Here is a 13,571-nt window from a genome sequence, read left to right on the forward strand (position 1 = left end):
CCCATGTGATCCGATTCCAGTGCAGACCAAAAAAGGGTCCTGCGCTATTTTGGTGCGAATGTGATTGGATTTCAGCCATACGGTTTGATAAGTGTGAACCCAGCCATACTCTTGTAATTGTAAACGGATGTGAGCAGCTGCTATTGGTTTTTTATAAAGGAAATTAATTTGCTGTTTTTTTTCTACCTCTGTCCATGCAACCTCATCTATCCACACACAGAATTATAGAAGGATATGCATATCCCGTGGAGAGGCCTGTCTGCTTCTACACACTGCGCCACGGACGGGCAGCTTCTCTATGCCAAGCTGTCATATTCTCAACACAGCCCATCAGTTTTGCACTGAAATCCGGCTGACGGCTGACATCAAAGTTTCGCTGATGCTTCTCAGTTTGCCATCAGGAGGCAGTGCTGCATTCAGCATACAGTCCATGCAGCTGCTATGTAATTTCTATATGCTGAATTACAAGAACATATTGCCCTTTGTGACCTCATTGTCTATAGGTGCAGAGGGGGAAAAATTACCCATACAGCGAGCTGAATAAATTGTATGTAAAGCCAAAACTTTCTTTTTTAGTTTTGGATAGAATGTCCAAAGAATAAAGATTTTTTTTTTTCTGGGCAGAGATTTACCCTCTTTTTGCCATGGTGACCATTGTCTCCACAACAAAAAGTAATCAAAATTCGAAAATTTTAAAGCAGAACTTTACCCATAACAATTAAATGTTCTTACAAGAGAACATACATTCCACATTAATAGTAATGCCCCGTACACACGTGCAGATTATCTGCAGACTTTTGTCTGCAGACTTACCTTTTCTATGTAGTGCAAGGGCCTGCCGGATTGCATACAAATTGAAAGTGTTTAGGTTTGACCTCATATTATATGGTTTTGGTAAGTCTGCAGACAAAAGTCTGCAGATAATCTGCACGTGTGTATGGGGCATTATGCTACAAAAATAGTGTGTGCTGTAAGTTGCCTCCAGCATTGCTCCTGTATCTTCTTGCTGGAGGCCGCCATTTTGTTGAAGCCTAGAGCAGCCACTTCATTATTGGAAACTCTCCCCCTCTCCTTCTCAAAAACTATGGGGTTAAAAGTGGCAAGTGAAAAATCTGGTGCAGCTGTGCACGGTAGCCCATCAGCTTCTAACTTCATGTTGGTTCATTTAAGCTTTGACAAAAAAACCTGGAAGCTATGCAGAGCTGCACCAGATTTTGCACTCTCCAGTATTAGTAAATCAACCCCTATATGTCACTTTCTGTAATTAAAATATGTACATTTGCAGCTTTGATTGTATGTCTTGGTCCAGATAGAGGCTGGTAGACGTTTTACGCTAGCCATACATGGATCAACATTTGGCAGTCTAGTTGTACAACCAACCTGTTTGAATATCAAAATTAGAGAGGGAGGGATTTCCCCATACACGTTGAATGTGTGGATGGGGGAAGCAAGTAATTTTTTTTTTTCATTCAACCCCCTGGTGAAAAAAAAATAATAATAATATGACTCATGTATGGCCAGTTTTAAGCTCCATTCACACTTGGTGTTATGGGATCTCAGGCAGAATCGTTATGATTCTGCCTGCAATCTCAAAATGCAGGTTCAGGTGCCATTATTTTCAAAATTGCCACCTAAAATATGGTGCCATTTTCCTGGCAAAACCGTATTGCCTGAAGTTTGCCACCCAAAAGGAGCAAGACAACTGTCGTTCACCAGCTTCCATGCAACATTCTTCTGTGATAAAAGGATCCTTTTTTAGGTCAGTTTTTTTTAAAGAGGATGCCCTCCAAACACGTAACTTTCAATCCAAATTTCTTCAGGCCCTCAGCCAAGCACCTGCTGAAGCCTAATATCAGCTCTCCAGTACACAGGCTGCACCCAAACATGTATCCTCTCCCTCAGCCACCTTCTGGATGCCCCTCCCAGCAATTGGCTGAGGACTAATAAATATTCATTACTTCAGTGGCTGACCCTCCTACTCTACTCTCTGGAAGATTTTACCACAGGCAGACAGAAATAATCAATCACCAAGTTTAGGAAGACCTAGGAAACATCATCATTACTCCACAGCGCACAGCAGACACAAAAATGAAATTTAACCTAAATAGGGCAGGGAGCTACATGGATAATTATTCTAAATATGGATTAGACAAGTGACTGAATGCCTGTATAGGACATTAAATACCTACCCTGTCCTGATTAAGTGGATAGTCCACAAAATGCGTTAAAAAGGGTTCTTTGTTATCAGCATGGTGGTACATGAGGATGTCATGGAGTTCTAATGCTGTATTTATTGTAATGCATATACTGTATGTATAAAATTTCTTATAGATGTACAATAGGTATTTTTAATCTTTGTCCAAAAAAAAAAAGAAAAAAAGTAAAAATGATCTAATTTTTACTCTTGTGTAATGTAGAGTAATTTTTACTCTTGCATGAAAAACTCCCTATTAGTTTTCATAAACAATATCAGTCAGATACTTGCAACATGTTAAAAGAGAGTGCTAGAGATTACAGCTCCTTTACAAGTCAATCATTCCACATTCAGCATTTGTGTTTTCCACAGCCTTTACTATCACTTTAATGAAAACTCTCTCGGCACGATCAATGATAGACATTCAGAGAAATAAAAATACACAAAAGGAGAAAATGGAACAGACGGCACGGAAAGAAAAAGTGAAGAAAATCAAACCAAACTAACTACCGCGTTTCCCCCAAAAATAGGACCAGGTCTTATATTAACCACTTTACAACCGCCCACCGCAGATATACTGCGGCAGGCAGCCGCTCCTGGGCAAAGCGACTTAGGTCTACGTAGCTCGCTCTCAGGAGGCTAGGGGGCGCACGCCGCCGGCGCCGCGCTCCCAAACCCGCTCGTCAGCGGGAAAGCCGTTGCGTGTGTCAGGCGGCTCCAATTGCCGCCCGACACCTGCGATCATTCCCCGCTGAGAGAGAACGGTCAGTTGTTGTAAACACAGCTGACCGTTCTTCTCCCTGCAATGATCATAGAGCCCATGTGACCCTTCTATATAGGATCACATGTCTCTATGGTCATTTCAGAAGCCACGCCCCCCCACAGTTAGACTCACTTCCCTAGGCTCACATTTAACCCCTTGATCACCCATAATGTTAACCCCTTCCCTGCCAGTGTCATTATTACAGTAACAGTGCATATTTTTAGCACTGATTACTGTAATAATGTCTCTGGTCCCCCCCATAAGTGTCAAAAATATCAGTCAGGGGTCCGATCTGTCCGCCGCAATGTCGCAATCCCCCCCCCCCAAAAAAAAGGCAGATTGCCACCAATACTACTAAAAAAAATAAATAAAAACAATAAAAAAGACATAAATCTTTCCCGTAGTTAGTAGAAGCGATAACTTTTGCGCAAACCATTCAAAATACTTTTATTGCGAAAATTGGCCTATAATTTTAAATTTTGATTTTTTTTTTGAGAATGTTATATAGCAGAATTTTCCGAATTGTCGCTCTTTTTCTTGTTTATAGCGCAAAAATTAACAAAAAAAAAAAAAAAAAAAAATCGCACAGGTGATCAAATACCACCAAAAGAAATCTCTATTTGTGGGAATAAAAGAACATTAATTTTATTTAGATACAGCGTTGCACGACCGCGCAAAATATAAAGTAATGCAGTGTCGAATCGCAAAATATGGCCTGGTCATTAAGGGGGAAAATCTTTTGGTCCAGAAGTGGTTAATCCCAAAAATAAAACATTGGTTAAAGTCCTTGTAAAATTATGTAATCCATCTTGTAAAAAGATTATATAATGTGCCTCCTTTGGTAACTTTACTGTGGAAAATACCTTATTTGCGGGGCCGCTGTGTACTCTTTGTGACCCGCTGGAGCTCTTCTTCCCTGCTCCAAATACTGCAAAGGGAGGGGCCAAGATGCCCGCTAACATCAGCCCCCCTCCAAGCACTGTAGAGGGAGGAGAGGAGAAGATCCCTGGCGGGTCACCTGAGCACCCAGCGGCACTGTAAATAAGTTATCTTCCACAAAGGAGACACTGCACATTATAAAATCTTTTTAAAAAGCGGATTACATGTTTTTACAAGCACTATAACTATTTTTATAACTATAGCTTATTTTTTGGGGTAGGGATTATATTGCAGATTTCATCCATCCCTGAAAATCATGCCTGGTCTTATTTTCGGGGTAGGGCATATTTCCTGGGAAACAGAGTAGCATAAACATGTGTATTGAATATTTTTTCTTTACTGGTTTGGACTTGGCACTAGAGATGAACTTGGGCGTCCTTTAACCTTACCTCTATCAAAACTTAAAGGGTTTTAACCCTAAACTATTGCCTTGCTGCCAGCCTCTCTCTTTTACTCTCCTATCCTGCATTGTATAACTGTTTGTATGAAACAATGCCTCTAAATACCTTTTTGAGATGTGTCTTTAGGTCTGTCACGTGACTCCCAGCCGCTCTGATAACAAAATCCAGGGCTACAGCAGGGGGAGCCGAGCTCTCCCTCTGACTTCAGCCTGGTGTCACGTGACCGCCGAGCTTTTCGCTCGGCTCCTCCTGCTGTAGCCCTGGATTGTAGCCGGGAGTCACGTGACAGACCTAAAAACACTTCTCAAAAAGGTATTTAGAGGCATCGCTTCTTACAAGCAGTTATACAGTGCAGGATGGGAGCTTCACAGAGAGGGGCTGGCAGTGACATTTGACTGGTTTATTACCAGCAGCAGGGGGGGTGAGAGCCAGAGTCAGAAACACAGACACACGGAGCTGGCAGGCAGGGAGGGGAGGAAGGGGGAGAGAAAAGAGGAGAGCTACGGATGTTGGAGGCACGCAGAATGACTACGGTGGTCAGGGCTCTTTAGTCATTATTGTGGTCAGCAGAGAGAGGGGGACACAGGAAGTGGCAGGATCTGCCAGGTTTTTTACAGTTTCCAGAGGGGCAGTTTAGACAGCACAAGCACTGTGCTGTTTAACCTTCAACAGGAAATGGGGGGGGGGGGGGGGGAGTTAGGTTGGGTCACTCACTGCTCCAAAGCATATGTACAACAAAGGGTTGTACCTTGTTGTACAGAGGGATGCTTGTACAAAGGAATGCTGATGATGTCAGTGCCATTATATGGACATATACCCATATTTAGACATGTACAAATATGTAAATATAGGCCTGTGTCTATATAAAGGCACTGACATTATCAGCCTCCCGCCCCTTTGTTTTACCTGTGTTTTGGGAAGGTGAATGACCTGGCCCGTATCGGATTGGACTACAAAAAAAGCACAACTTTCATGTTCCGATAGAGGTGAGCTCAAAAAATGCCCAAACTTCTCTCTACTGGGCACCTCGTTAGGGAAAACAATGGCTGCAGAGCTGGGCACTGAAGTCCAGATAATAACTACCACTGGTTGGGCACCATGGCACTGCATGACCATTCAGGCCCAAACATAATGACTAAGAAAAAATCTCAGCCACTATCAAATATACAACTTACAAACAGTATCCATCTTTCAGGCCTGCATGGCAACATTAGGTTTCCTGGAAGAAAATAGAAATCTTACCCTTATCCTTCTCATTGCTGCCACAATTTCCACCCGGCTGTTCGGTCTCGGCACATCCAGGCTGCCAATATACTGGAAAGAGATACAGATAGTGAGTAAGGATTCTGATCTGCAATGAAGGTCTCATAGAAATCCTGCCATGGGGAACTAAATAGTAGTGGTGCAACAAAATTCAAATTCTGGACCGAAAGCAAAAACTCAGGATGCATTTGACCAAAACTTAAACCAAAATGGACAGTATTTTTAAAAATACTTTTTAAACTTAATTAAATGTGGCTGGCATTTTTGCATTGAAGTCAATGGGGGGCAATTTTACATTGAAGTCAATAGAGGCCAATTTTGCATTGAAGTCGATGAGATGCAGCATATCATTATCGGCGCCCTTTCTTATTTCTATCGACAAAACGGAGATAACCCTATTTTTGGCTGATCATTTTCAGCTTCCGATATACCGGTTCATCCCTACTAAATAGATCTAAAAAGACCGAAGCTGCCCACACATTACAATCATTTTATACAATCTCCTTTAGATTTACCAAAAGCTTCTCGATACTGGCACCTGCATAAACAAGCCTTTCAATTTACATCCAGTTAGGGTAGTACGCTAAAGGTTTTAAAACTACAGAAAAGAAATGTGATTTTTGACTTACAGTAAAATCCATTTAAATGCGTTCATTGACGGACACAGCTCTCTAGGATTCTGGAACCATTTGGTTATACTGCTCCCTACAGGAGTAGGACACTAGGCAGTCCCTGGTAGTATACTCCCTCTCTCTGCTATAGTTTCTCAGTTTAGTAACAAGCAGTGTCAGAAGTATTACAACTCCATAATGGGGTGGGTGCTGTGTCCGTAAATTAACGCAAAAATCCAATTTTCTCTTTCATTCATTGACGGACAAAACTCTCCAGGACTCGGGAACCACTGGGACGTCCCAAAGCAGTACCATACATGAGGGGTGAGACAACAAAAAAATCTCAAGGCTAAACAATGACCAATCAGGTTTTCTATCAGTGAGTGGGCAATCATTTATTGGAATACTGAATAGACTGATGACATTAGGTAAATAGATCACAAGCCCATGCAGGGAGATGGTAGTGTGCCAGTGAAGCACTGTGACTCACGGATTCCATAGTTGACTCTGCTGAGCCTGGTGAAGTGAACAAATGCCTCGAACCCTGAAGCCCCTAGGAACGGGCGGCGAGCCCAATGGATGCCAGATCGATGGACGGAGCCAGCAACAGCCAGCGCACCCAAAAATGCGGTAAGGGCTCGTCACCGCCGGCTGGGGGAAATGCCAGGAGGGGGCAGAAGTGCTCCACTATGGAGACAGTACTGTGTAGGCAACCAACGAGGGAGAACCAAATGATCCGTGATTCATCAGCTCACTACCCGCCCCCAAGAGCTCTTTGGTTAGAGGCAGCCGTTCACTCCACCAGGTATATCAGAGTCAACTATGGAACCCGTGAGTCAATGCTTCACTGGCACACTACCATCTCCCTGCATGGGGTTGTGATCTATTTACCTAATATCAATCTGTTCAGTTTTCAGCACCACAAAGTATCAGTTTCAGTATCAGGAGCATCTGGGAGAGTGCCGATACTCGCTCTAATGCCTGGTATCGGCGTTGATACCAATATCGGTGCATCCTTATGATCACCTTGTAGAAATAAATAAATTGGTCAATACAGTGATCCTGGTAGGGATCGCCCGATATCGTTTTTTCGTTGCCGATACCGATATTGTGGCCATTGCATATCGGTATTGGCTGATATTTTGAACATTTAAAGTTTTGCAAAATAAACACAAATTTTCGACAGAAATCTGTTACTGAACATGTTAATGTTTGTTTATTAATATTTCTAACACTGCAGTCAGTGCAAATTAAACTGAGAGAAAAAAAAGCTAGATAACAACAGACAGCTAGACAGTGGATTGGAGGAGTCAGTGGACTACTGTTGCAGTTGTACTCACTGCAAATATTTTAAATCACTACTACAGTGACTGCACTGCAGTAGTGATTTAAAATTATTGCAGCAGTGAGTGGTGTACTACTGCAGCAGTAGTCCACTGACTCCAATCCCCTGTCTAGCTTTTTTGCAGTCAGTGCAAAACTGCTAGAATAAAAGCTAGACAAAAGCTAGCCAGTGGGAGTGGATAGGTATCCTTGACAATGTGCTCAAGGTATCGTTGTCCTCTTCTCAAAAATTTACGCAACTATTTATCCTGCACAGGCACGTATAGGACCCCACTGCGTCTGCATTGCTGGCAGAGGAGGGACTCTCCCCTTTGCCCCCGCTGCAAGGCCCACACGGGCACTCTCCTGCATATGCTCTGGAGGTGCCTGAAGTTGCACCGATATTGGCATGCAGTTTTGCAATCCATTAATGCGATATGGAAATTGACTCTATCTTTGGACCCAAAACTGTGTATCCTGGGATGGTTGGATGAAGAGCTCTACCCTCCCGAGGTCCACATGGCGGTTCTTCAGGTTCTTTTTCTTGCCAGAAAATTGATTGCGAGAAAATGGATTTCCCCACTTGCACCTACCCATAATGAATGGACAGCAGAAGTTAAAGTACTCCTGGATAGGGAAAATCTTACTTATAAACATAGAGGAAATGCTCTGAAGTTTGACCGCATATGGGGTCCGTGGCTGGATGTTCCGGGCCTGGCTCCCCTTCACTTAGTCACAAACAGGATCATGGGAGGGGTCAACACATCTACGTAGTATGTCTCTGTTGAGTTTAGCTACTCTCTTAAGTTACCCGGGCAAGTTGGGGGAAGCCTCGATTGATAGCCACCTAATGCTTGATGGTTGCTCTAGGAGAGCACTTCGACTGGAGCGATGTGGATAGGCAGTTCACCAGACATTTTAACAAATCGAGGGGTTTTTTTTTCCCCTTCTCCTTTCCCCCTTTTGTTGTTGTTGTTGGCGGTAGCATCACCCCTGTTGGCCGGGGCCTCGGGCCTGCTTTCTGTGCCCGGGGGGGGGGGGCGGGGGGACTCTCCCCTGGGGGCGGAAATCTGACTCATCTTATCCTGTGGGGCACTCTAGCGCTATTGATAGGATTTTCATATTATACCCGAGGAGCAGGGATATACTGAAAGCTACGGGGCACATGCTCTGTATGTGCTGGGTTCTATATCCTAATTATATATTTCTGATGCTGTCCCTGCTCACATAATGTATTGGAATGCGTATTGTACTGTTGTTGCTCTATTGCATGTTACTGTTTCTTTTTGTTTCGGTGTTGTTTTGTAATGCAATGTTAAAAATTCAATAAAAAACATCTGATTTAAAAAAAAAAAAAAAAAAAAAAAAAGCTAGCCAGTGGAATGGATTGGAGTGGACACTAGTACTACACTACTACACTTTCAATATTCCCAGTTAAGTAGAACAACATTATACTGCAGAAACATAACATTTCAGCATGTTCACCAGTTAAACGGCTTCTGTTTTTTTTATAAATTGCTGCCACTTCACTAAAAACTCGCTCACTTGGTACCGAAGAAGGAGGAGCAGAAAAAGGTATCTTCTAGCATGAGAAGCAAGTTTTTTTTAGTGTGCCACACTTTCTTTCCACCACTGAAGAGGATCACCACTTCTTCTGTCAATTACCGGTTCCTTCAAATAGAGATGAAGTTCATCATCCAGGCTAATTATTGCAGATTCAGAAGAGGCCACAATAAAACACTGAAAATGTTGTGATCAATTTGACCACGATGAAGAAGATTCTCTTCTGTTCATTGTCGTCTTTTTGGACATTTTTCTGTTTTTGCAGCATGCTGCTCTTTTAGATTATAAAAATGCTGTTCTGGACTTGTCTTTTCGGCAGGAATCTCCTGCACCTCCTGTTGAATATCTTCGGTCAGCCATTGTTTTGCCTTGGCTAATACATCAGAAGAGAAAGCATGGTTCTTTTATCGAGGATTCAAAAGACTTGCCAGCACTAAATTTTTAATCTCTTCACGCTTCTCAAAACATATTTTAAAGTTCTCTAGCTTGACAGACCAGAATTTGAAAGTTGGAGGGTGTTGTGTGCCATGACACTGAGGTCGGACATGTCAACAAGCCTCATTCCTTTCCGCATGTTTGCTCTGCTGTCTCGAAGGAGCACAAGCATCACTCGGTCTTTGGTGATTCCCCATTCTTCAAGCATGCCTAGAAACATTTCTCTACTGTACTCCCCAATGTGGGATCCTTGCATCACTTTTGTATTCAAGACCAATTGCCTTTTTGTCTATCTGCTGTCAATGAAGTGGCATGTAAGAATTATTAGTAACTCTGGTCTCCTCCTGACTAGCAGTCAGTCGTGAATGAGAGTAAGTTGCCAGCATTCTCTGGTTGCAGCATAGCCTTTACTTTCTCAACGACCTTTTGGTGAATCTTTCCCAGCATTTTGGTTTTCGATAATACTTCTCACCCTTCAGTGTGTACCTTGGCTCAAGTATGGACATCAACTGCTTCAATCCTGAGTCAGACACCATTGTAAATGGCTGGTTATCAGTGACCATCATCTCTGATTACTCTGTCCAGCAGTTGGGATCTTCCATCTGAATCTAGGACAGTGACACCTGTTTTTTTTCAGAAACATATCTGTTATTGTTGCCTTGCCCTGGGATAGTGGAGGAGGTATTTCAAAATCACATTGATATTCATTTTGTTTTTTCTGTGCTACATGATATAATTCAATATGATGAACTCTTAGATGGGCCCAAAGATTTGACGTATTTTTGTTTTTTGCAGTTACTAATCCCATGCTTATATTGTTTATGCATGTGTTGCACACTGCTGCTTTTCCTGGATATGGTTGAGACGATAAATAGTCCCAGACCACACTTTTACTTTTTCTGTCTTCATCCATCTCCATTGCAATTTGAAAGAGACAATGAGGTTTAAAAAAAATGGCTGGCTGGCTGCTGCCACCCTGTCCTGCTGTGGGTTGCATGCTGGCTCCCTGTTGTGGGGTGGCTGGCTGCTGGCACCCTGTTGTGGGTCAGTGGCTGACGCCTGGCAGTGTGGGTGGCTGGCTGTCACCCTGTTGCGGGTCGGTGGCTGATGCCTGGCAATGTGGGTGGCTGGCTGGCACCCTGTTGTGGGTCAGGGGGTGATGCCTGGCAGTATGGGTGGCTTGCTGGCACCCTGTTGTGGTTGGCTGGCTTGGTGTCACCCTGTTGTGGGTGGCTGGCTTGCTGGAACACTGTAGTGGGTGACTGGCTTGGTGTCACCCTGTTTTGGGTGGCTGGCTTGCTGGAACACTGTTGTGGGTGGCTGGCTTGCTGAAACATTGTGGTTGGTGGCTGGCTGGGTGTCACCCTGTTGTGGGTGGCTGGCTTGCTGGAACACTGTGGTGGGGGGCTGGCTTGGTGTCACCCTGTGGGGGGCTGGCTTGCTGGAATCCTGTTGTGGGGTGGGTGGCTGGCTGCTGGCACCCTGTTGTGGGTCGATGGGTGGCGGCTGGCACCCTGCTGTGGCTGGCTGGCACCCTGTGGTGGGTGGCTGGCTGGCACCCTTTGGTTAGTGGCTGGTTGGCACCCTGTGTGGTGGGTGGCTGGCTGGCACCGGGCAGCTGTGGGTGGGTGTATGTATGTGGCAGCCGTGTTAAACACACTGTGTGCACTCACTGTCCCAAGACTCCCAACTCCAGACGAGGCTGAGGGAGGCGGCCTAAGAAGGCAGAAGCTGTCCCAGTGCGCAGAGGCGCGTGGCGCATACGCAATGATGTCACGACAATATATCCGGGGCCGATTCCGATATATCGGGGAAAGTGCATATCGGCCCTCGATATATCGGCCTTGCCGATAAGCGGTCGATCCCTAGAACCTGGTGCAAAGTTGTTTGTTTAAAGGAGCATCTATGATCAAAATGTAAAATCATATATCCATTTCCACATTGTACTTCAATTATTTCTAGCAAACTCCTAATAGTCTGAACGAACTATCTTGAATTTTGTAAAAAAGGAAGGGTGGGTGACTCTTGACTTCCTGACATCCCATGTAATTGTGTAAGGGGGTGTGGGGTGCTCTGGACATCTAATCCTACAGATATAACCAGGCCCTTTGAGGGCAACCATAATGCTGATGCGGCCCGAGATGAAATAGAGTTTGACACCCCTGCTATACACTGATACTGCATCCTTGCTGCTTTGCTCTTTAACCACTTCCATACTGCGTCATTGTAAAATGACGGCGGCAGGAAGTGCTTCTCGATCCGGGCCGCCGTCATATGACTGCTACTGCGCACACCGATCACGGATGAGGCTCGTTCCTTTGGACTGAGCCCATCCCCGATCAAGGTAAACAGCCAATGAAATTGACTGTTTACCACGTGATCTGCTGTGTCAATGACAGCCGATCACATGAGCGGCTCCAGCACGAGCCGACCGTTCTTTCCTCAATGTGAGGCGATAGTGAACAAGGCTCGTCCCTTGGACAGAGCCCATCCCGATCTAGGTAAAGAGCCAATGAAATTGGCTCTTTACCTAGATCGGCCGGTCACAGAATGTCAACAGAGAACACAGTAACTAGCTGTCACCGTGTTCTCCTCCTCACACACTGATCCTGTTTGAGGAGGAGATTGTGGTAACAGCTAGTTACCGATTACAGTGCACCCCAAAACACACTGATTGCCACCCCCCAATAAAGAGGACCTGTCACTAGCCCATCAAAGTACCTGTCACCAGCCCATCAAAGTACCCGAGTACCTGTCACCAGCCCATCAGGTACTCTGATGACCGGTACTCGGGTACTCTGATGGGCTGGTGACAGGTACTGGGGTACTCTGATGACAGGTACTGGGGTACTTGAGTACCTGTGGCCAGAGTACCCGAGTACCTGTCTCCAGCCCAGAGTGCCCGAGTACCTATCTGCACCCCATCAAATTACCTGAGTACCTGTCTCTAGCCCATCAGAATACCCAAGTACCTCTGTGAAGCTCATCAGAGTACCCGAGTACATTTCTGAAGCCGATCAGTGTACCCGAGTACCTGTCTGCAGCCCATCAGAGTACCTATCTGCATCCCATGCCTCCTAGATTATGTGTTGGGGTGTTTGCTTTCCAAAATGGGGTCATTTTATGGGGGTTTCCATTGTCCTGGGGTTCCAGGGCCTTCAAAAGTGTGATAGGTTGTAATGAAATTATATGTGTAATTTAAGCTCCTAGAACACCTGACGGTGCTCCTTGCATGTTGGGCCTCTGTATGTGGTTATGCTGTGACAAAGTCCCACACATGTGGTATGGCTATACTCAGGAGGAGTAGTAGAATGTATTTTGGGTGTCATTTTTGCTATGTACATGCTATGTGTTAGAAATATCTTATAAATTGAAAATTTTGTGTAAAAAAAAAAAAAAAAAAAAAAAAAAAAAGCGTTTTCATTTTCTTTCCACATTTTCCAAAAACTTGTGGAAAAAAATTACATGTTCAAAGGGCTCATTATGCCTCATAGAATATACATTGGGGTGTTTGCTTTCCAAAATGGGGTCATTTTGTGGGTAATTCCATTGTCCTGGTGGTCCAGGGCCTTCAAAAATGTGATTGGTCGTTAGGAAATTATATGTGTAATTTATGCTCCTAGAACACCTGACGTTGCTCCATGAATGTTGGGCCTCTGTGTGTGGCCAGGCTGTGTGTAAAATGCGCCGTACACACGTACTGATCGTCGGCCGAACGATCAGCCGTCTTTTGTCCAGGGCTGTCGTGTCTGTTGAAAACTGCAAAAGACTGCACACGAATTTTGTCGGCCAACAACAGCCGACTGCAGAAGTGATGTCATGTGATGGTTAACTTTCCTTGTCTTTTTTCTTTTCTGAGCATGCCCAGTCTTGCAAATCTGCTGTCTGTCGGCCGAAATCTGTACTGACTGGCGAACAATCGGGCGTTCTGGTGTTGGCCAACAAACATTTTAATGCCTGCACGACAGATTCTGTTCGGCCGAAAATGCGCTGTCGGAAGCATCATACTAACAAGCCTACAATCGGCCGATCGGTCGTCGGCCGAATATTTACGGCCAACAATCGGTACGTGTGTACGG

At 44.5% G+C, this 13,571-nt stretch overlaps 1 protein-coding gene across 1 annotated transcript in view; it reads right to left on the reverse strand.

The window, feature by feature from the left end:
* The window catches only part of LOC309559885 (carboxyl-terminal PDZ ligand of neuronal nitric oxide synthase protein-like), a 217,694-nt gene that overhangs the window by 168,216 nt on the left and 35,907 nt on the right, over positions 1 to 13,571 (reverse strand). The window contains exon 2 of the mRNA XM_082263318.1: positions 5,540 to 5,611. Coding sequence (XP_082119444.1) covers positions 5,540 to 5,611 — 72 coding nt within the window. The remainder of the gene's footprint in view (positions 1 to 5,539; positions 5,612 to 13,571) is intronic.

Source organism: Pelophylax lessonae (assembly GCF_965119305.1).
Source record: "Pelophylax lessonae genome assembly, chromosome: 7".
NCBI lineage: Eukaryota > Metazoa > Chordata > Amphibia > Anura > Ranidae > Pelophylax > Pelophylax lessonae.